The sequence below is a fragment of the Paramisgurnus dabryanus genome, chromosome 10, assembly GCF_030506205.2.
Source record: "Paramisgurnus dabryanus chromosome 10, PD_genome_1.1, whole genome shotgun sequence".
In the NCBI taxonomy this organism is placed as follows: domain Eukaryota; kingdom Metazoa; phylum Chordata; class Actinopteri; order Cypriniformes; family Cobitidae; genus Paramisgurnus; species Paramisgurnus dabryanus.
The window spans coordinates 16,851,254-16,876,172 of record NC_133346.1 but is presented as its reverse complement, the minus strand read 5'-3'; the positions used below and the strand labels follow the sequence as shown (position 1 = coordinate 16,876,172).

Sequence of the window (24,919 nt, the reverse complement as noted above, 5' to 3'; positions counted from 1 at the left end):
CTGTTCACTAATGATCCTTTAATCCCCACTACGTTAATTAAAAAGAGCACGAGCCCTTGGAAGATCATGCCATCTGCTGCAGTCTCATTTCATGCACTGATTGTGTTTATTTAAAGCAAGGAGTTTCTTGTTTTAGGGCATACATGATGAGAAAGGGATGAGACTATAGAAATTATAGAGGGAAGTTATTTTTAAATATTGCATTCATACATATTTATATTTATATGATAGTTTATTATAACTTTATATTATTACAAGGCTGATTATCAACCTAACTTTTTAAAATAGGCCTACTGTAGTAGGCTTAGTAAACTGTAGTAAATTACACTGCAAAAAAGTGAAAGTTGGATATACCAAAAAAATAAATAAGAAATGCAGCATTAAGTTAAAACAACTTCGTCAATTCAATTCTACTATTTTTAGTTTTGGCTTGTGAAAGGTTGACATAACTTAAAACAAGTTGAAATTGTTTAACTTATTTTTTTAAGTTAAAGTAACATAAAAATATATGTTGATTTGAAAAAAATGCTGCATTTTCAACACTGCACTTAAAAAATTAAGGTTTGCCAACAAAAAATTTTCACTTAAAATTAAAATTTAAGGGGATTTTATTTTTTTAATTACTTAAATTGGTAACACCTAAAATATAAGCTTAATTTTTAACTTAAGTGAATTTTTTTTCACTTTATTTTCTCTATTTTTAAGTGTTACCAACTAAAATCATTTTTTATCCAACTTTCACTTTTTTACAGTAATTACTAGTTAATGCATAAAGTAATCGGTAGCATTATATAGTAAAATACTGTACTTTAATATTTACTATATGGTAAAGTTAAAAACACTTAACTACCTAGAAATAGTTTCTTATGCTTATTGTTAGAATAATCCTTAATAAATTTAGACTAAATAAATTTTGGCTTAGATTTTAACATCACTTTGTGTGTAAAATTCAAATTAAAGTCGATGAATACTTTGCCTCTCCATCCTAACACAGAGTAGCCACGTCCACCCCTCATTCTCCCTCACCCAAATACACTAAATGTAACAGTCTCACTCGTGCGCATTTGCCACTGGCCAGAGGCGCGCGCTTTGGTATTAAAGTAAGAGATGCAGGGACTTACCTTTCATTGTCAGTATCACGCCCGTTCTTTCTTGTGGTGTTACTGTGCGTTTCAGGGGGCTTTTGCAAATCTACTAAGCTTCTTGATCCAGTTATGAGTGCTGAATTTGAAAGCATACTTTACATTTTTTAAATGGAGCTGTTGATGTGGACATGGCAGGTAACCTGCCTGACATTAATCGCATGTGCGGTGGATGTGGTTTTGGCACAGATTCGTTACATGATTCCAGAGGAACTGGAGCACGGGGCTTTTGTTGGAAATATAGCGGAGGATCTTGGATTAGACATCAACAAACTATCTATCCGCAGATTTAGAATAGTCTCCGGCGCCAAAAAGCAATATTTGGAGGTAAACTTAGAAAACGGCGTTTTGTTTGTGAATGAAAGAATTGACAGAGAAGAGCTGTGCGAACAAAATCCATATTGTTCATTTCATCTCCAGGTTGTTATTGAGAATCCATTGGAATTATACAGAGTGGAAGTTGAAATATTGGATGTCAACGACAACTCGCCTGTCTTTCAGTGGAGTGAATTTAACCTGGACATCTCAGAATCGGCCGTGTCTGGATCGCGCTTCCCACTGGAAAGCGCGCAGGACCTGGACGTCGGCGACAACTCTCTGCGCTCTTATTTGCTAAGCGTAAACGCACACTTTATCCTAGACGTGCAGACGCGCAGCGACGGCAGCAAGTTCGCTGAGCTGATTCTCGAGACCCCGCTAGACCGAGAGCAGCACAGAAATCACCTAATGGTTCTTACAGCTGTGGACGGGGGCGCGCCAGAAAGGACGGGTACTGCGCAGATAAACGTCACAGTCCTGGATGCGAATGACAACGCGCCGGTGTTCGACCAGAACTTTTATAAAGTTAAGCTGGCTGAAAATGCACCTCGAGGCACGGTTGTGATTAAACTAAATGCCACTGATCTTGATGAAGGACCCAATGGAGAGATCACGTACTCTTTTAGTGGGCACGCTCCGATGAGAGTGCGTGAGCTGTTCTCGGTGGATCCCCGCACTGGAGAAATTAAGGTGAAAGGACTCATTGATTATGAAAAGGCAAGAATGCACGAGATATATGTGCAAGCTAAAGACAACGGGCCGTCTGCTGTGGCTGTACATTGCAAAGTTATGGTTAATATCCTAGACGTCAACGACAATCTACCAGAAGTGATCCTTACCTCAGTGTCCACACCTGTCCAAGAGGACGCACCACCTGGCACAGTTATCGCAGTTATTAGCGTTATGGATAAGGATGCTGGGGAGAATGGAAACGTCGATTGTGAAATTCCTCATCACGTTCCATTTCAGCTACACTCTTCCTTTAAAAACTATTACACGTTGGTTACGTGTGATTTTCTAGACAGAGAAACCGTGGTAACACTTTATTTTACGACCCGCAAAGTACCGCGTAATTAAACCGAATTTACAGCGTACCTATTTGTAACAACAGAGTACCTCTACAGTACGTACTTGTAGTTATAAGGGAACAATATTTTAAGTTTGGGGTAATAAGGGGGTAAGAATATATGGAAAATTATTCTCTAAGTATTTCATAACTACAGGGTACCTATTGTAATATTACGTGGTATGTATGACTTACGTCTATGGGTAATATGGTCTATGTGTAATATGTTTTTTTTTTTTATTTGCTACTTACCTGATGAAGTGTTTTGTATAGCCTACAGTTGATGTCTACAAGCCACGTCAGCAAATAAAATATAACACACAATAAAAATAATAGCAACTTGTACCTCTGTGATCTGTATATGTATACATGAGTTACCAGGTAACTCTTATATTTGCGGGCTGTAAATTAAAGTGGGGCTTATTCCCCGATTGTTCTGTGTATGTACCAGGTAACTCTCATATTTGCGGGCTGTAAACTAAAGTGGTGCTTTGTTCACCTCTTGTTATAAATGTTATAGGGTAAATACCATAAACATACAGAATATTGTTATTTTTATTTTAAAACAACTTATTTCAAAACATCTTTAAAACACTATAATTAAGCCAACACTAAATGTTTATTATCACATAACTTTTATTTAAAATAAAAAGTCAAGACAATTTTTCATTGTTTTTGCGGCTTGGCTTCCTCTGTTGGTGTTCTTGTCCACTCGGATGATGAGTTGATGTCGTCTCACAAATGCTGTTCTGCATTACATACGAAAAACATAAATGAAAGCCTTCAATAAATGTTTCTTCACTGTGCCTTGACAGAAACAGAGTTTTCTAAGCCAGTTACGTTTATAAATTTTAGGCTTATTTATGTGCTAGCTAACCTGCTATCGTTAGCTAGCAACTTTCTTGAAAAAACATGGTTTGAAATGCGTGAGTCATGTATTAACAAAACCAGTCACCTTATCCAGCATGCGGATCCTGCTAACATCACTCACAGCCGTATTCCACAGTGTAGAACGTTTTTAAAACCTCTTAAAGAAATTTCACCTCAGGATCGAGTTCCAGCAAACCTCCCGCAGACGGCCGCGCATTCTACACCTGCGCAGTAGCCTACGCATGTAGTCGTCTTTTGCTTTAGCGGGAGCTGATATCTGCTGTTGTTTCATTCTGGTTTGCCATTGCATAAATTATATTTGGCTAAAATACTTGTGTTTACAGTAAATAAATTGCAAAGCACCACTTCAAATATGTCCGCAAATGTAGGAGTTTCCTGGTAAATAGGGAATAAGTTGCTATTTTTATTGTACTTACCTTAAAAAAAAACATAACCACATTAAATCAGCTGGACTTTTGTTATTAAAAGCAAGTAATATAGGCTACTAAAATAAAAGTGATATGCTGTTATATTTATTTGCCGATGTGGCTCGTAGACATTGACTGTATATAACATTCAGTAGTCAATATGAAAAATTCACAATAAAAAATAAATAAAACATAATTTCCCCATAGACTTGACTAAGTCATACACGTAATATTACAATAGGTACCCTGTTGTTATAAAATACTTAGAGTATAAATAATTTATAATTCTTCATATTCTTACCCCCTTATTACCCCAAACTTAAAATATTATTCCCTTATACCTACAGGTTACCTACCCTGTTGTTACAAATAGGTACGCTGTAAATTCGGTTTAATTACGCGGTACTTTGCGGGTCGTAAAATAAAGTGTTACCCCATTTTGGTGCAGGTGTCTGATATCAATGATAACGCGCCACGATTTAAGCAGCCCTCCTACACAGTCTACCTAACCGAAAATAACGCGCCAGGAGCCTCGATTTGCACCATCACAGCACAAGACGCAGACGCGGATCAGAATTCCTATTTGTCATATTCTGTTTTGGAAAACGACATCCATGGAACGCCAGTGTCCACCTACGTGTCCATCAATTCAGACAATGGCAATATTTACGCATTGCGCTCTTTCGATCACGAGCATGTCCGAAACTTTAAAATCGTAGTTCAAGCGGAAGATGCTGGCTTTCCGCCCCTCCGCACGAACGTCACTGTAAACGTATTTGTTTTGGACCAAAATGACAACCCACCAGTAGTTGTTGCACCAATGCCCGTGAATGATACAGAAGCTGTTGTAATTGTACCCAGATATGCCGATGCTGGATACCTAGTGGCCAAAATAACTGCCATGGACGCAGACGCGGGCCAAAACTCACGTCTCTTTTATGAGGTCCGCCAAGCTACGGATCTCAGTTTATTCAGTGTTGCCCTATACACTGGAGAGATCAGGACAATGCGCCGGCTGATGGACAACGACCCCACGAGGCATAAACTGATGGTTTTGATCAAGGACAACGGTCAGCCACCCCTCTCGGCCACGGCCTCCATCATCTTGTCAGTTGTGGACAACGTGCCTGAATCTTTGCCTGATCTCGGTGACCTCGCACTCAGCCCCCAGTACTCAAACCTCGCGTTGTATTTAATAGTGTCCCTGGGCGCAGTTTCATTTACCTTTCTAGTGGCTATTATTGTCCTGGCTACAGTTAAAGGATACAGGGACAGAAACACTATTTTTCATTACAGTTCGTCATGTTGTGGTTTTAATTCTAAGACCTCTACCAGTGATAATATTAATAAAAACTTGAATATTCACGTCTCACCAAGACATAAGGAAGCGGCGCACTGCGTGGAAGTCAACGGGAATGATCCAGTCGGTCAAAACTACTGCTATAAAATGTATTTAACTCCAGAGTCATCGAAAAGTGACTTTATGTTCCTCAAGCCATGTAGCCCTGCCAGAACACCTTCTCGAAATAATATCAAGGATGTGGGCCACAAAACTCTGACTTGGAGCCCAGCAAGCCACAGTTTCGTTACAAAGAATGAGATGATCTCTCCAAACGAAGTACGACATTTAAGTTGCTGATCTATGAACTTCAAAGATTCTTTACTTAACAAAGTGTTTAAACTCACTTTTCATGCCATTCCTTGTTTTTTTCAGTAACTTAATAAATGTGATAAAATATGTTTAATTAAGACTTAAAACGTAATTATTTAATGCAATATTAAGAAATGTATTGAAAATAAAATATATTGAAAATAATGTGTATACAGTAGCTGTAGAATAACAAATTATACATTTCTAAGTGGTCACACTTTGCAATAAGTTAACATGAACTAACAATGAACTATTCTGTTTTTTGGGGGGGATTTATTAATCGTTGTTAATGTTTGTTAATGCCAATACAGTTATTCATGATATTTATTATGCATTAACTAATGTTAACTGCTACAATGCTTAATTTTATAAATGTATTAGTACATACTAAGATTAATAAAAAGTATTGTACATTGTAAGTTCATGTTTGCTAATGTAATGCATTTACTAATTTTAACAAATACAACCTTAATGTAAAGTGTTAACCATTTCTCCATGTGCACTGTAAAAAAAAATTCACTGCTTCAATTCCAGGTGCTCTTAGTACCTTATTATTTTGGTCTAGGATGAGTTTTTCAGCCATACAAAATTGTGTTTATTGTATTTATGTGCATTTGTGTAAATATTTTAACATTTCTTTTTTTACAGTTCAGATGGGGCAACCAAACACTGACCAAAAACCAGCTCAATTCTACATATAAAAGGTAATTACTGTAAAGTAAAATTAATGCTTTTTGCCCATCACTCCTACATACACAAAACATCTGACATGCATGTTTTTATTTATCCATCCAGTCATACTTCAATAAACACAGGTAGGACACTGCAGCGCAGAATGATGCAGGACTCGGACAATTATGCTTATCAATCTGTTTCTCAGTACTGGACTTGGGGGAATCACATTCATGGTAAAACATATTTACATATTTAAAACAAAAACTTAATAACAACATGTTTACTAACAAACCAAGTTATTTAAGTTCATGGAAGAGCATTTCTGGTTCTGTTAGCTCCAACCCTAATCAAACACACATAAAAGTCATTTGCAAGTAACACTAAAGACTTTGATTGACATTTTCACGTGTGTTTGATTTGGGTTGGAGCTAAACTCTGCAGGACTGAGGCCCTCCAGGACCAGGAATGCCCACTCCTCTTTTATATGCTGCATTTGTTGCTTAATATTATGTTCTTTAAGCTTAACTATTGGTTCATTGTTAATCTGCTTTTCTTCATCTTGTAAAACAGATTATAAGAGCTCACCCAAGGTTGGAAGCTTTTCAAACCGCTCATGGACTCCACGCTACAACCAACCGGATCCACCTCAACCCCCACCGGATTATCAACATAATGTTTACATTCCTGGAACACCAGCTACACAATGTACGCTTAAGTTAGCCAACAATGCTGACATCGAAGTCTACAGCTCGTTCTCAACTTTTGGAAAGAAGATGAAGCTTATGCCAAACAATAACCGTCAAGAGGATGCAGTAATAACCAATGATTTTTTCAAGTAATTTTTTAAAAACCTGAATTTGTCACATGAAAGTCATTTCCTGTATAGAAATTGCATGTCCTTTGTATGTTTTAGTGTATGATTTACCTTCATAATTGTCACAACAAAAGTATAACTAAATATTTATTTTATAATTATTTTTTATATTATTATTATTGTTGTTTTTAGGCATTTTGAAAAATATCTGGAAAGTAAACAAGTGGTTGCTTAACTGTAGCCTAATTTATTTTTAAGAATAGGCAATAGTTAATATTTTCCAGTTCTATATCTGTTGTTCTTTATGTACAAAATCGTTTAATAATAAATATTATTATGAGATTTTTATTTAAAAAAGTATTTTTTTATTTAACCTCCTAAGACCTGGATGTCCACTTACGTGGACATCACATTTTTGTTGTTGTTTGCACGATACTACTTTCTGTGTAATCTGTGTAACTGGAACCTGTTGTACACAAACGTGGAGAATTACACTGCTTCATGTTCAAAGAAAAATATTTGGTTATTGTTTTTATTAGTTCTAACTCCAAAATAGCTGTAAGAAATCTGAAATAAAAAGACAAACCAAAGCTCGGGTCTTATGAGGTTAAAATGTGTGTCACTGTCCGTGGTGCTGAACTCACTTTAGGTTAAATGATGCCCAACATTTCCACATTGCTCAGTCAATTAAAACAATAATGTTTTTTTTCCGTTAATGTACAGCTAAATAACACTGTACATGTTTGGTTTAATGAGGACACGTCAGTAAGGACGTAAACAATGATGATTTCAGTTTTTCAAAATAAAAGTCAACGTGCAGTGCAAAACGGAACATTTTTATAAATACGATTTTTATAGGCCTATATTTTAGGTTAACTTTAATGTTCACATGATGTCTCTGCACTGCTGCAAATCACTTTTAAGAGTAGACAAGAGAGCACGTGAAGTAGATACACCAGCCATGCTGCTTTCATAAGGCTGTTGGACAGCATCAGCCCTGCTTGAACCGATGTGTGATATCTGGAGGTCTTTATTGATGAAATCCACAGCACGGCGCTATTTGATGCTCTTAAGACACAACATACTCGTTGAGCTCGATTTATGACAAACAAAATGTCAGTAAATGTACTCTTTCGACCTACATCTCTTATATCTTTCGTTACATTTTTCGTTAGAACGTGAGGCATTGCGCTGGCATTCACTATTTCTGCGCTCTGCAATGGAGCCGCAACCAAGCGCGCTTTGGAGAAGGCGGCACCTCTGCCTTGTTGTCCTCTCGGCTATGTGGACTGTCGCCTTATCTATAACAAGATACTCCATCCCTGAAGAAATTCCTGTGGGCTCCGTGGTTGCAAACATTGCCAACGATTTGGGCCTGGACGCGCACAGCCTCGCGGAGCGCAAGGTAAAGCTGGACTATATTCATAGTAAAAAATACCTAGAAATAAATAAAACCACCGGGGAGCTGTTCATTGCTGAAAAAATAGACAGGGAGAATTTGTGCCCGGCCAAGACATCGTCATTTTGTTTTTTAAAAATGGATGTGATTATTGAAAGTCCGATACGCATCTTTAATATCGAATTGGAAATTATGGACATAAATGACAATGCGCCTCAGTTTAGGAGGGAGAGGATACCGCTCGACATTTCGGAATCGGCCACCCCCGGGGAGAGGTTTTCTTTAACCAATGCAGTGGACGCCGATGTTGGAGAGAACTCCATAGAGACCTATTATCTAAGTGAGAGTGACACGTTTACCATTGAAATTCAGTCTGGAAGTGATGGAACCAAATACGTTGACCTGGTACTAAAAGCGAGTTTGGATAGAGAAAAGCAAGCTGTGCATACGTTAACGCTTACTGCTGTGGATGGTGGCACACCTGCGCGTTCAGGTACAGCAAGTATTATCATTCAAGTGTTGGACAGCAACGATAACGCGCCACAGTTTGATCTCCAAGTTTACTCGGTCGATCTAATTGAAAACGCGCCGATTGGGACACTTATAATGCAGCTGAATGCAACAGATTTGGATCAGGGTACGAACGCAGAGATTACATATTCTTTTACTTTATATACATCTGAGAAAACACAGGAGAAGTTCTCTTTGGATCCAAGCAGCGGAGAAATAAGAGTAAAGGATGTGATTGATTTTGAAGAAGTGAAAAGCTTTGAAATGTATGTTGAAGCCAAAGACAAGGCTTTAACTCCCCTGTCTGCTCAATGTAAAATTTTAGTATTCATCACTGATCTAAATGACAACTATCCTGAAATTACTATAAAATCTTTTCAATGTGCAATTAAAGAAAGTGACCCTATAGGAACAGTAATAGCTGTCATCAGTATGAGTGACAGGGACTCCGGAGACAACGGCAAACTCATTCTCTCCATCAATAATGCTGAGGTGTTACCTTTTGCACTGAACAAGTCATCCGAGGACTTTTTCGCACTTATGGTTACAGAGACACTGGACCGTGAGAAAATCTCTAAATATGACATCATACTCCATGTGACTGACAGAGGAACTCCACCCTTGACCGATAATGAAATAATCAGTATTGAAATTCTGGACGTCAATGATAATGCACCCGTGTTTCCCCAAACCCTCTACACTATCCATTTAATGGAAAACAATGAACCTGGGGATTTGTTAGCCTCACTCAGTGCTCACGATCCAGACCTACACGAAAACCAGTATCTTGTTTACGTCATCATCGAAAAGGAGATTGCCAACACGTCAATGTCCATGCTGTTTTCCATCAACCCCGAGAATGGCAACCTTTACGCTTTACGCACGTTCGACTACGAAAGGGAGAAGGAGTTTTTATTTCATATCGAAGCAAGAGACTCAGGGGTCCCTCCACTTAGCAGCAACGTGACTGTACACATCATCATCCTGGACCAAAATGACAACACCCCGCACATAGTTTCACCGTGGCGTCCACAGGGTGCCGTGATTGAGGAAATAATCCCAAGGTCATCCGATAAAGGATCCCTGGTCACCAAAGTGATCGCACTGGACGCTGACTCAATGCAGAACTCTCGTATAACATATCAGTTTTTGCAGATCACCGATACTACGCTGTTCAGCCTCGATCAGTACAATGGTGAGATTCGAACCACACGCATGTTCAGCTACAGGGACCCCAGACATCAACGACTGGTTGTCATAGCCAGAGACAACGGAGAACCTCCTCACTCAGCCACGGTGACCATCAAGGTCTCCACGGTGGAGCAAGTAGTGACACATTTTACAGAAACCACAGAGGTGCCCATCGAATATGACCTGTTCACAGATTTAAACTTGTATCTGTTGATCGGTCTTGGCTCTGTGTTGTTTTTGTTGCTCATCACTGTTCTGGTCATCATCGTGCTAAAATGTCAAGAACCCAAACATTCGAAAGCGACTCCTCAGGGCAGGAACAGCATCGTTAGTCAGAGGAACTCAACCATTGCTGACTCTACTCTTATTTCCAGTGATGCCTATTGGTACAGTCTGTTTCTGGCAGAGACTAGGAAAGGAAACGTGGTTGTACGACAGCCCCTCCCTAATGGGGCGGGGTTCATTGTGTCAAGTATCCCAGGAAGTGCTGCTCTTACCGAGACCAGTGCATCAAGATCTTCCACATTACAGGTAGGCCCTACTGTAATACATCTTCATCACCTTAAACATGTGAGAATGCACTTAATTTGGATTAGACATCGATATAACCTTACCTCAGATATCCCAATTAGATAGCTCGCGAAATTAGACTTATGAGGTATCATGAAAAATGTTGGTAAAAAAAGAAATGCAAAGTAAGAGTATCAAAATAAGAAGCATACTGTTACAAACATCTCTTCACGTACTATTTTGCACATGATTTCAAATGACATCATACGGACCATTTTTTTCAACATTTAAGGGAAACTTTTTCATTACCGCAACGTGTCCATGACTGGATAAAAAAAATCTAAAAAATAAAAAGCTTCAGTGCATGTTATACTATAAACATTTACAGTAAAGAAACATGTGGTATTTGGTGATCATTGGTAAATGTAAAGACAATAATTAGGAATACAAATGTGTCCAAGAAAAAATTTCTCATCCTCTGCAACAATTTTCAATCATTGTTTAAGCCCTCAATGAACTAACATTAAAAAAAAAAAAAATGTTGGAATGGACATAATTGACTGTGACACTCAAGATGGCTACCAGGTAGGCAGTTCTTATTTTTCTCTCCAGATAAAAGTTGAAATTTTGTTTGTCATAGTACCTACAACTTTTTAGTTCTCATTTCCGAAACTTGAGTTTGTAAATGCATATATTTAATGTAATATCATGTTGCGGTAATGATCATTTTTGATAACAATAATCTAAAAAATTTAAATAATTCTATAGGAAATATTTTTTAAATCCTAATGATTATAGTTAGTTCAGACCTTAATCTTATATGTGCAAAAAAATGGTTTCAATGGCTTGTCAATGCTGGACACCTTCTAAGTCTGGATTTCGTGAGAATCACCCATTTGCTAAAAATCATAATTTTAATCACCAAAGTAATTGCAAAAATGGCAAAAAATATTGTTAGAAAAGGTCTATCATCACTTGCTTACAGATCAACTTGGTCCCCGTGTCCAAATATTGTGCATAGTTGTGTGCATACTTTAAATGCATGCATTGCACAAACATCAGTACACAGATCTGTCTCTGATATCTATAATACATAAAGATGTCAGATATGAGACAGATGAGATGTGTTTATGCTTCGGTGTGTCTATTTTTGTGAGTGGTAAAAAATTGTGATAAGCAGTGATAGAAGTGATAATTAACACAAGTGTGAGACAAATCCACTAACAGACTAAACAGGGGTTTGCTGCAATACATAAGGTTTATTTAAAGGAGTAGTTCACCCAAAAATGAAAATTCTGTCATGTTGTTACAAACCAGTTTAAATGTCTTTGTTCTGCATTTTTAGGGAACGAACGATGTAGTGCACTGGAAGAATTTTGCAATTGAGATTGAGCCCTTAAAATATCCTTTAAACAGATGATTAATCATGTTTTTTGTTTTTATCAACAGGAATCAAGCAGTGATTTACCATGATCTGGACAGCTGGATCTTCTGCCAGGCTCACTATCTGCAAGGGAAGATTAATAAAATAAACAAGTTTTACTGTTATTTCAAGACACGACAGTGTCAAACATTAATATCTTATTGAGCATGAGTTTGCATGGCTATAGGGCAAAACGGATGGACCTTTTTTATTTTTAAGATTTCTAAACTGACTCAAGGACAACATGATACTTCCTGACTACTAGAGGAACAGAACTGATTCACAGTGAAAAGCATCTTGTTTATTCATTTTGGACTTCTACATATTGATGGATACAGCAAGACATGAAATGCAAAAACATTAAAAAAAAGCTAAGAATGTATTAAAATGTTCTGGAAATAATTGTATTTTTCGTGTACTGTCAGAAAAAAAGGTCTACATGGTCTACAAAAAATGTATACATTTGGTACCAATATGTACCTTTGAGGTACTATTAGGAACTCTTAAGGTACAAAGGTGTACATTTTGAAAGGGTAGCGCGCCATTTACAGCTGGGAACCATTTCTCTGACAGTGTGGTGACAAGAAAGCTGTGATCTGATGAGCACAATCTAATCAGTCAGGCATTGCCTATACCTCAAAATACTTGGTTTGACAGGTGTGTGGTGCACATACAGTGTATAGATGAATATTTTTTACTGCTGTCAACCAAATTAACATTGCCAAGATGATTTTGAAGTATTCTAGACAAATGCTAGAAACCGTAGTATTTACATCAGGATGGCAACTGCCGTGATTTCCCCCATCACTTCACTGAAAAGCAGGAAGACAACACAAAATATCATTTAGTGCAAATACATTACTCAGTGTAAAAACAATCTGTATGTGTGTTGGGGTGCTCATCACATTGCCTACAGTATCTACCTTTCTTTGAGATATGTGTAGCCAGTTCTACAATATTATCTTGCCACAAACAGGAATTAACAATAATATTATTAGTATTAATAATAATAATAATGAAACAGTTTTTCTTTTTTTCTACAAGAGTTAAGAAGTCTACTATAACCTTGCTATTCAATGTAATTTTTGGCTTTGTTTACTGGAGTGTTTTCGAGTTTTTTATTACAAAACGAATCTTTAATGCTGCTTTTATGAGTGAAATGTTTTAAGCGTTTTAAGCATTTTAAGCTTGTATTATTGCTAGTATAGGTAGTTTCATTATATTAAGATGCAGATATCCCACATAGCAGACAACTCCGGGCGGGATCTGCACCGGAGCTGCCGACTTTGATGCAGATCTGGCCCAAAGTCGTCTGCTGTCTGGGATACAATAACAGAAATTAAAATTGTGATATCAAAGCTATTAAAACTTCCTGGAGAAAAGAGGTGTAAAAGAGAAAACAGTAGGAATATAGATCACCTGAGACATGTGAATTGTATTTAAATAGAAACAGTGCTTGCTGGTGACCACAAAAAAACCTGCAACTACAAGCACATTTTTATTCTGTTCCTCGGATTACATTTCTAAAATATGGCAACCCACATTTCAGTACCTGGCAGCAGACTGTAGCATTTAAGATAAATGACACAAGTAAACAAAAAGCTGCATACTGTTTGCTTTAGGGTGGGAAAATAAAACGTGCCTGGAACTAAGAGTGACCTTAAGGTTTAAGTAGTTTTGTCAGCCATCTGAAATAAAGGTTATTATAAAAAAAAACACAAACAATATTCGTTTCTTATGGAACAAACAGCTGGTGAATAGATAGTCAGTTTTTTTACATGATAATGTTTACAATCTCTCCGACATCTGTTGGGTTTTCCATTTCAGTATTTGTATTTACTTTTTGTTGCCTTATTTGCAAAACGTCCTTATGCAACAAGTAACCAATGCCTTTGTGTCCTTTTTGGACTTTATGATTTGCTTGTAAATACAGCAATGTGAATAAAAGCTTTTACAGTATATCTCTGGACTGTCAGATTGTCAGGTTGAGAGTGAGTTGAGTGTGTGTGGCAAAGCAAGGATAGATGTCTAAACAAACCACACATTTTATTGGTGCTGACCTAGGCAACACTGTCCCCATAGAAACGGTCACCATGACAACATCTCTTCAGATTTGGAGAAACACCTCTCTCTCTCTCTCTCTCTCTCTCTCTCTCTCTCTCTCTCTCTCTCTCTCTCTCTCTCTCTCTCTCTCTCTCTCTCTCTCTCTCTCTCTCTCTCTCTCTCTCTCTCTCTCTCTCTCTCTCTCTCTCTCTCTCTGTGCGCGTGCGTGTGGAGCGTGAGTGGGGTGCGTGTTTGAGGTGCGTGGCTGAGAGCGTGGTGAGTGATATTCTATCTTTGTTTTTCTTCTCTATCTAAACATTGCTGGTTGCTGGAAAGTTTGTTTAGGAGTTTAATCTGGCCATTAGCCAGTGCCCGTGTGAGGCATGGCGCTGGAACAGTTAACGAGGCGGCACGGTATTAAAATACCGGTCGGCGTGGAACACTCTGTGGAGGAGTGTAGTTTAGCGGTCGGGCAGATAGTAGGATATGATTGCATAAAATCTGCGTCTAGGATGAACAGCGCGGTTGTAGTTTTTTTGGAAACAGTTGACAAAGTCCCGATTGTTGTTGAACAGGGCATTGTGATGAAGGATGAGTTTTTCCAAGTTTTTCCGCTTGTTAATCCTGCGAAAAAAGTGCTTTTGTCAAATGTGCCTCCGTTTATAAGCGATGGGATAATTGAACAACAGTTACTAAGATATGGCCAAATTGTGTCCGCTATTAAAAAGATACCACTAGGATCTAAGTCTCCCCTCTTAAAACATGTTGTTACTTTTAGGAGACAGCTGTTTATGATTTTAAATAATGATGTGGAGGAATTGAATATTGTGTTAAAATTTAAAGTCGATGGATTCGATTATGTGATTTTTGCAACAACTGAGACGATGAAGTGTTTTAAATGTGGGACTCATGGTCACTTAGCTCGGATGTGCACTGAACGAGCGACGCCTGCGCAGGCTGGGGTAAGAGAACAAAGTGAAGCGCAGGCAGGTACCTCTACCGCGGGAAGCGGCGGTGTAGCAACCAATGAGAACGAGCAGGGAACACCTCAGGGCAATGAAAGATCAGATGTTGAGAAACGAGGGGTTGATAAAGAAGTGGAAAATGCTAAAGAGAAAAGTAGTGATTTGCAGGGAGAAAGTGAAAGTGTAGAGACTGGAATGTCACAAAGTAGAGAAATAAATGAGAACCTGGAAAGTGATATGGAGGAAGAAGGATTGGTTGACACAGAGGAAAGGTTTAAAGTTCCGGTGGTTAAAAGGAAAGCCAAAATGAATGAAAAAGGTGTGAAGTCTAAGGCATTTAGAAAAAGTCAGGAAGTGGTTAAAGGGAAAAATGATTGTAACACAGATGAGTTGTCAGATAATTCCTCTTTAGATGATTTGTCAGACTATTCAGAATCTGTTGAGAATGAAGAAAGCAAGGAAAGTGGATATAGTTTGGAAAGGGTGCAAAGTTTTTTGAGTAGCACAAAAGGTAAAAGAAATGTAGTTGTGACAGACTTTTTCCCTGAGAAAGAACTTTTCATTGATTCAGCAAAATTTTTAATGAAGCAGAGAGGGGAAAAATGTTTATCTAACCAAGATATACATCGCTTAAAAAAGATTGTGCAAAAGGTACGCACAGAACAATCGTAAAATGGACACAAACAAAGAGAAGAATGTAAAATGGTGGCTGGCTTGGCTATTTTTAGGAGTATGCTTTTCTTTTATAATAATTGATTTAAAACTAATTACATCAAATTTAAATGGAGCAAGGGATGTAAATAAAAGAAACCACATTTTTCATCTGTGGCAAATGAAGAATGTTGATATAGTTTTTGCACAGGAGACACACAGTGATTGTTTAAATGAGGTTGACTGGGAAAAAGAATGGGATGGGACAGTGGTTTTAAGTCATAAAACAAATGTGAGTGCAGGTGTTGCAATTTTGTTTGCAAAACATTTCCTCCCAATAAGTTATGAAGTGGAAGAGATTGTAAAAGGAAGATTGTTAAAGGTCTCTGCAAAATATGATGGGGTATCATTTGTTTTAATTAATGTATATGCTCCTGTCATAGCAAGTGAAAGAATGGAATTCCTAGAGACTTTAACCAATGTATTACAGAATTGTGATCCTGAACATTATTTATTGTTAGCGGGTGATTTTAATTGTACAGCAAAGGACATTGACAGGAACCATTTAGAACCTCACACAGCTTCTAGAAAGGCTTTAACACGCCTTATCGAAATGAGTGATTTAGTGGATGTGTGGAGAGAGTTAAATGGTTTGAATAGGCAATATACATGGACACACATAAAAGATAATTTGCTCTCAATGGCAAGATTAGACCAAATATATTGTTTTAAACATCAATTGCAAGTTATGAAATCATGCTGTATTAATCCTGTTGCTTTCTCTGATCATGCAATGGTGACAGTCACTGTTTTTATTAATGGTTTAAAGAGTAAAAGTGCATATTGGATTTTTAACAGTGTATTGTTGGAAGATGTTCATTTTAAGCAATGTCTTGAGTTTTTTTGGAAACAATGGAGAAAAGAAAAAGAAATGTTCTCATGTATACAACAATGGTGGGAATTGGGAAAAAAGCAAATACAGCAGTTGTGTAAACAATACCATTTCAATGTCACTAAAAGCATAGTTGGAAAAATTAAAAAACTTGAAAATGAAATTGTTGAAGTTCAAGGCTTAATTGAAGTCACAGGAGGAAATGAATATTGTAAGGTTTTAAATGAAAAGAAGAAGGCTCTGGAAAATTTGCTAGGACACAAAGCACAGGGGGCTTTAGTACGGTCTAGGTTTCAGGAATTTTCAGAGATGGATGCTCCCTCTAAGTTCTTTTTTGGCTTAGAGAAAAAAAATGGCCAAAGTAGGTTTATTCACTGTCTTAAGGGTGTTAATGGAGAAGTTTTAAATGAACCTTCAGACATTCGAAGAAGAGTTACTGGTTTTTATAAAGAATTGTATAGAAGTGAATATGAAGAGGACAATCAGTTGAGTGAGGATTTTTTGAGTGAATTACCTCAAGTAGAAGATGCAGAGAAACCTAAATTAGGAGCACAACTGACAGAGAGCGAGCTGTATGAAGCCTTAAAAAGCATGGAGAATAGAGCTCCTGGAATTGATGGTCTCACTGTTGATTTTTATAAAGCCTGCTGGAATATCATAGGCAGTGATTTTTTAGAAGTTGTGCATGACAGCATATCTCAAGGTACCCTTCCTTTTAGTTGCAGGCGTGCTGTTTTAACCCTGTTACCAAAGAAGGGGGATTTGAAGGAGATAAATAACTGGAGACCCGTTTCCTTACTGTGTGTGGATTTGAAAATATTGTCGAAAGCCTTAGCCAACAGGCTAAAGATAGTGATGGGACAAATAATACACACAGATCAGTCATATTGTGTGCCCGAAAGATCGATCTCTGACAATATTTCTGCAGTTAGAGATATGTTTGAGGTAGCAAAAATATCAGGACAAAATTTTGGTCTAATTTCATTAGACCAAGAGAAAGCATTTGATCGAGTAGAGCACAATTATTTATGGAATGTTCTTGGAAAGTTTGGTTTTCCTCAGGACTTCGTTAAAATGATAAAGATGCTATATAGTGACATTGAGAGTATTGTAAAGGTCAATGGTGGTTTGGGTGCTCCTTTTTCTGTTCAAAGGGGAATCAGGCAAGGGTGCTCCTTATCAGGGATGCTATACTCTATAGCCATTGAGCCCTTTTTATTGAAACTGAAAAAAGTTTTAATGGGTGTGTCTGTGAATGAACATCATAATTTTACTTTGTCCGCATATGCAGATGATGTAATGGTGGTGGTTAAAGATAAGAAAGATGTGGAAAATATAAAAATGGTTGTGGAAGAATTTAAAAAAATATCATCAGCAAAAGTAAATTGGAACAAGTGTGCTGCTCTTGAAGTAGGTGGGTGGGGTGAAAGAAAACCCAGTCTGCCTGGCGGTCTAAGATGGACTTCAGGTGGAATTAAGTATTTAGGAGTTTTTCTGGGAGATGAACAGTATGTTAAAAAGAACTGGGAGGGAATAGAAGAAATGATGGAGGGAAGATTGAGAAGGTGGAAATGGTTACTTCCCAGAATGTCATATAGGGGGCGCACACTTATAATTAACAACTTGGTGGCGTCCACTCTGTGGCACCGGTTGGCATCGACAGAACCCCCTGCAGGCCTGTTATCAAAGTTGCAAGTAATGCTTGTTAATTTTTTTTGGAACAATTTACATTGGGTTCCTCAATGTGTTTTATTCTTACCAAGAGATGAGGGAGGCCAAGGCCTTGTTCACTTGGAAAGTAGAAAAACTGCTTTCAGGTTACAGTTTGTACAAAAGTTTCTCTTTGGTGAAGAAAACATCTGGAAAGCAGGGGCCAGTTTGATATTTGAGCAAGTGAGAAAATGGGGACTTGCTAAAAACCTTTTTTGGACTAAGTGTGCGGACAGAGATTTTAAAGAACTTCCATTGTTCTATTTCAGCGTTTTAAAAGCCTGGATGTTTTTAACTCCATCAAGAAGGACATCTACACTGTCGCTTTTTTGGCTCTTGAATGAACCCCTAGTGGGTAAAGCAAGGTTGGACATTGGAGAGTTAGTAGCTCCTGGGCTGACTAATAGCCTGATAAATTCAAGAGTGATAACATTGGGACAATTGTTGAACATTTGTGGATGTAAGTTTGACAAGACTGATGCAATCGCCCAACATTTGGGATTTAAATCAAAAAGGACAGTTGGAGCTTTTTTGGAGAGGCTCAAAGAAACTTTAAATGCTGATGAGTTGGCCCTTATAGGGGTCTTTGACAATGGAGGTGTGCCAGATAAAGATGACTCTTTTCCGGACATTGAGATCTGTCCTGATTTTTCTGAAGAAGAGTTATCTAGCCCAGTTTTTGAAGCATTGAAAGATGAATGTCTAGAGCTCAGTACAATGTGTGGAAAGAAGTTATATGAATTGAGTGTAAAAGTGTTGAATAAAAAGAAGTTATTGAGTAAAAGAGATGTTCCTTGGAAAATACATTTTGGTGTTGAAAATGAATGCAGTCCTGCATGGAGAACACTGTATAAGCCACCATTGACCAAAATTACTGGAGATTTGCAATGGAAAGTGTTGCATGGAATTGTTGCTGTAAATGCATTTACAAGTATTATAAATGAGTCTATTGAAAGCAAATGCCCTTTTTGTGATGATAGGGAAACGATTTTTCACTGTTTTCTGTATTGTAACAGATTGGAATTTTTGTTTTCAAGACTTCAAGGAATTTTTACTGGGTTTAATGTTGTTTTCTCCAATGTTGTGTTTATTTATGGGTTTAAATATTATAGAGAAAATAGGAGAAAAGGGCGCTTATTGAATTTTATTATAGGTCAAGCCAAGTCAGCCATCTATTTGACAAGAAGAAAAAGAATAGAGGGAAAGGGAGGAGATGATTTAGATGGTACTTTCAGGAGACTATTGAAAGCAAGAATAAGACATGAGTACTTGTTCTATAATTTAATGAAGAATATTGAAGGTTTTAATGATGTATGGAGTTATAATGATGCTGTGTGTACTGTTATAGATGATGATCTTGTTTTTTCAATTTGGGTTGAATAATTTGTAATTGCTGTGTGGGTTTTAGGTGTTTTGTAATATGAGGTATGTTTGTTGTGTAAAACTTGTAGAATAAAGTAGATTCAAAAAAAATTCTCTCTCTCTCTCTCTCTCTCTCTCTCTCTCTCTCTCTCTCTCTCTCTCTTTATCAAACACATATACAAATGCAGATTTCAGGCTGATACATTTTTACATCATTTTTGTGACGTTACACATTGATGTCCAAAAACTTTGTATAAATAGATTTAAGGACAAACATTAACATGCATTAAATTAAATCAAATTTCAGGCACATTTAAAGGGAAAGAGTTTATTATTTACTATAATTAATATATAAAATGTAACAGACCTGGTGAGACCCTTTTAAAATGTACACATCAAACAGTTGCACTGCATTGTGCTGAATGTTGAAGCACTAGCAGGGCTGTAGTATCTGACTGTATATTGCTGTACATTGGCCCTGACCTTTTAACAATACAGGTTGTGAAAAGCCCTGCTTGTATAATTTACCTATGTCACTCTGGGTGCAATAATGATTCATTGCTTCTTAGGACACTTCAACCATATAGCATTGGGTTAGGCAGCAAGTATATGTGTAATACTCCTTTCTGCCACTAGTGGGGCCTGTTTAGCAAACAATTATTGTTACCTTTTTCAATCTTACATATATTAAAAAAATTCTGCAATCTTATATGTACAATTACTAATAAGCTGTAACTGTATAATAAGCTGTTGATGGACTTGACAAACCAGTGTGAAGAACTGAGCAGTAGCCACAGACACGCTCTAGTTGGTCTGTGGCTACAGGCACGAAACTAATAGTTCTTCATTTTAACTTCTCCATTAAATTCAACTCATGCTAAATCTCAAACACATAGGAATCATGCAGTAATCGTACAATCACATTATAATAATAAGAACAAATCATTTTGCCTTAATCACAATCTCTGCTAATGCTAAGTTTGTTTCTTTAATATTTTATTAAATCTGTATGCATCATTTATGATTTTATGCTTTTTCATCAGAGTAAAACATTTTTTTGTTAGCTTTTGCTGATTGGAGTTGCAGAACTGAACTTGAGAGTGACAATTTTAATGTAAGTTTAAATAGATAATAATTACCAGACAAACTGTTTGCTTAATGGTGTGCTGCTCAGTCTAATCAAAGTATATTTAATTTCCAGATCACTTTAATACAATTTTATTTTTATGGCTTTTTTCATAATTTTGCGTTGCTGCAAAGCAACTTTACAAAAAATGTGTTTTAGCAGAAACATGTACTCTCAGATAAAATGTACAAAAGGTGTCCGTGGGATGGCAGTATACCTTTTTAAAAGTCCTAATATGTACCATTTTGGTAAAGATGTGTACCTTTGAGGTACCAACATGCACCTTTTACACTCTAAAATGGCTGGGTTATTTTTAAGCCATGTTGGGTAAATTTTGGACAGAACACATCTCTGGGTTGAAATTTACCCAATGTATTATTTGTATATATAATATATATATCTTATGGTTGCATTACAACAACCCAACATTGGATTTTAACCCAACATGGGGTAATTTTTAACTCAGCATGTGTTCTGTTATGGCTTAAAAATAACCCAAAATAACAAAACTGTACTTTTTTAAAAGATACCACCCCAGTGACAACCTTTGTACCTTTATTTCTCCCTATATGTGTTTTTCCCAATTGTTTTGCGTGTTGGTTTCAAATGTTGAGTTTAGTACTGCAAATTTATAATTTTTCGGTAATTTAAAGATGTTTCAGTGTTTAGTGTTCCCTTCAGGTTTGCAATGGCTGAAAGGGAGATTCTTACTGAAAGTTACATTCAAATATGTTTTGTTATTTCTTCTATGACATTTCATTAATATGTTCCAGTATGTATTGGTTTATAATATACATTTGTAATTTAATACAATTTACATTTTTAATGACATAAAAACTTTATATGTAAATGTAAATTTTATTAAATTATAAGTAAGTATGTCTGTATTTGTTTAGTTTTACAGACTTTACAGAGTAACATGTTAAACGTCTTTTTATCTGTTTTTCACACAACTAAACCACAAAACTAAACCATCTCAATGTGTGAAGTTTAGGGTCACGCAACAGACAAATGTTAAGTGCAAGATAAGTTTATTAAAACAGGTTTTGCAACATCTACAAATTTATGAGCAGGTGTTCCTCAAAAAAAAAAAAGAGAAAAAAAAGACAACTGGATAAACTGGACATTTAGGTAGAAAACCAAATTAAAATAGTCATAAAGCCATCTATTTTTTAAACTGCGCATTCACAATGAAAAAAAAGATCTTTGTCTCACATTATAACAAAAAAAAGGTGTTTTAAATTAAATGGCAGACCTGGCTTTATCATTTACTATGCTGTCAGCATGAAATTTAGACAAAAATATGAGGGTCATTTCATCAAGCTTTTTAATTTAAAAAGACCAAAACATTTTCAAACAATAATAATGCGAGGAATTACACTACAAACAGCAAATTTACAAATTTGTCAACCTTAAAAAAAAAAAATCTCTGTCTTTCTCTCTCTATATATATAGACATAAACTGGATTGAAACTTGATCTCCCTCACATAATTGTCACAGAAATAATCATTATAGGATGTGCATTTTGCATCAACACACAAATTTTGTTATTCACAGGTAAAAGGGCCCGGCACAATACGAAGAACCTTATTTTCACAAATGTCACTTCATTATTTAACAAATTTGACTGATGTTCACTCCAAAACCGTCTAAGTTATCTCATTGTTGATGGTGGCTTTGGCATCTGAGCTTTATACACCCACGGACCCAGAATTTTTTTTGGGGCTTGCGCAGAAGCAGTTGTAAATAAATCAAAATATAAGTGTTACATACTATTTGAGATGTCAAAACCTAATAGAGCATCAGAATCAACTCCCAGATACACTCTTAGAACAGATGTGTTAAAAACAACACATTAGTGTTAATTCTGGGACAATGCATTTAGTGTGAATCCACACATCTCTTGAAAGAACACATTTTGTGTTACTTTTAACACAAATTGTGTTTTATTTCAAAGCAACACTATGTAGTTTTTACCTTTAAATAATGTCTCTTAAATTATTTCAGTGATAGAACAACTTTTAACTGGACAAATTGTACTGTTGCTGCAACCCGAGCAGCCTCCTAGCTGCTACAAGCACACTCTGAAAGTGGCGGTGGAGGGTAGGAAACACAGCCCCGCCCCTCCCCCTGCCTGCAGAAGAGTGTCTTATACCAGGCACTGATGCGCTTTTCAACCACATGGGGGAGCTGTAAGTCATTTTTACATGGAAACTACATAGTGTTACTTTAACACAAAATAAACACAAAATTACACTTAATGTGTTAAAAGCTAACACAAAAACTTAACTTAACACATCCTTTCTAAGAGTGCATCTATCTGAAAAGAGCTCTTCTTCACACCCCTGCACCTGACTAATACACACTACACCAATAGCGATACCAGGAGCTCTCTTGCCATCTTTCAGTGATGTTGAGACTTTGCAGCATTTACGATGGGACCATTGGTTGTTGATGTTGCCATAAGTACAGTTCTATTGGCTAGTAACACTTTTGGGGTGTTGGTATAGGTTTGTAACTTCTCTGTGAGTCTGTCTTTCTCAGTTTGTAACTGGTCTCTCTCACCTCTGAGATTAATATTCTCAGTTTGTAACTGATCTCTTTCGACTCTGATATTAATATACTCAGTTTGTAACTGATCTCTTTCGACTCTGAGATTAATATTCTCAGTTTGTAACTGATCTCTTTCGAATCCGAGATCAATATTCTCAGTTTTTAACTGATCTAGTTTGTTGTTTTTGAATTGACACTGGACACTGGTCTGCACACACACCACCAGGAGAAGAACGCACAGCAGACCCAAACACACTGTAGCTGCTTTGTAGCTTCTCATCCACACACATTCGCTTCCTAGAAATGTCAGATAGAAAGAAATAGACTTAGTACCTTAAAGGGATAGTTCACCTGCTTAAAATGAAAATTCATCATCATTTACTCATCCTAATGATGTTGTTAATCTGTATGTATTTCTTTTTTTCTGATGAACACAAAATAAGATATTTTGAGAAATGATAGTAAACACACAGCAGATAGTGACCATTGACTTCCATAGTAGGAAAAAAAATATTTTGGAAGAACTATGATAAATGACGAAGAAAATATTTTGATAAATGTTGGTAAGCACAATATCACTATCTGCTGTGTTTTTACCATCATTTCTCAAAAGATTTTCTTTTGTGTTCATCAGAAAAAAGAAATTCATGCAGGTTTAGAACAACATGAGGATGAGAAAATTATGACAGAATTTTCATTTTAAGGTGAACTATCCCTTTAACTGTTTTTACTCGTTCCTCTTAAAATATTTAAATATTTTATATCATGAAATGAGTCTTATTACCTGTTAGGTTTCTTTTGTTGCCTACGCCTTCTGTTCCTGTATGGAAATCATAACAGTTTACAGTCTCTGAGTTGGCATAGATATGCATCTCCTCTTCATCTTCTCTGTGTATCTTCTGTGGCCCAGGAATGGTCATGTTGACAAAAGTACCTTCAGACATCTCTGATCTCTTAGAGCAAATATTGCAAATGATGAATGTTGTTCTTTTGTGGTATAATAAATAGGCTAGTGTCAGCCCCAGAAGGCACGCCCATGGATTGCCCACAGTCTTCTCTGATGCATATTTTAAACAAAACTGAAAAATGCTTTTTCAATATAGTAAATATTAATCCAAAAATGTTTTATATAAAAAAAGAAATTGTAAAATGCTGACACACGGCATGTCCTCATACATTATTTCAAAAGCCTTAAATATCTTCATGAGATAAGCATAATTATTATACTGCTCTAATGCTGCATGCTCTTTCTATAAGTGTGATTTAACATAAGCTTTGAGATGGATACGGCTTTGTACAATTCATTTACTGTATATTGCATGACTCACTGAAATGCAAATTCTTTCTTAACATTTGATATTCGGTCTCTATCAGTAAAAAAAACCTACTAAAAAAATTATAAACATTTTCATTTCTTAAAAGTGAAAACTTACAAAATCAGCAGGGGATCAAATAATTATTTCCCCCACTGTTCATCACTTAATTACTTATCTAACTTGAGTTACAAGTTGATTTTGTGTTTAAGAATAGAAATGAATATATATAAAATGTCACTGTTTTAAAGTTAAAAATGGCATTACAGATTAGCCTGTTGAAAAAATTTCACAGAATTGTTTTCT

At 36.5% G+C, this 24,919-nt stretch overlaps 2 protein-coding genes across 2 annotated transcripts; both read left to right on the top strand.

Moving 5' to 3' along the window:
• Positions 1-828: 828 nt before the first annotated feature.
• LOC135779717 (protocadherin alpha-C2) lies at positions 829-7,169 on the top strand. The gene is made up of 5 exons (XM_065290549.2): positions 829-2,495; positions 4,198-5,442; positions 6,124-6,179; positions 6,271-6,383; positions 6,721-7,169. The coding sequence occupies exons 1-5, from the start codon at positions 1,254-1,256 to the stop codon at positions 6,987-6,989; spliced, it is 2,925 nt and encodes a 974-aa protein (XP_065146621.1). The 5' UTR covers positions 829-1,253; the 3' UTR covers positions 6,990-7,169.
• A 609-nt stretch (positions 7,170-7,778) lies between these two features.
• On the top strand, positions 7,779-13,939 carry LOC135779719 (protocadherin beta-15). Its single transcript, XM_065290550.2, has 2 exons — positions 7,779-10,595; positions 12,024-13,939. Exons 1-2 carry the CDS (start codon positions 8,088-8,090, stop codon positions 12,045-12,047), a joined length of 2,532 nt encoding a protein of 843 aa, XP_065146622.1. The 5' UTR covers positions 7,779-8,087; the 3' UTR covers positions 12,048-13,939.
• The last annotated feature ends 10,980 nt before the right edge of the window (positions 13,940-24,919 follow it).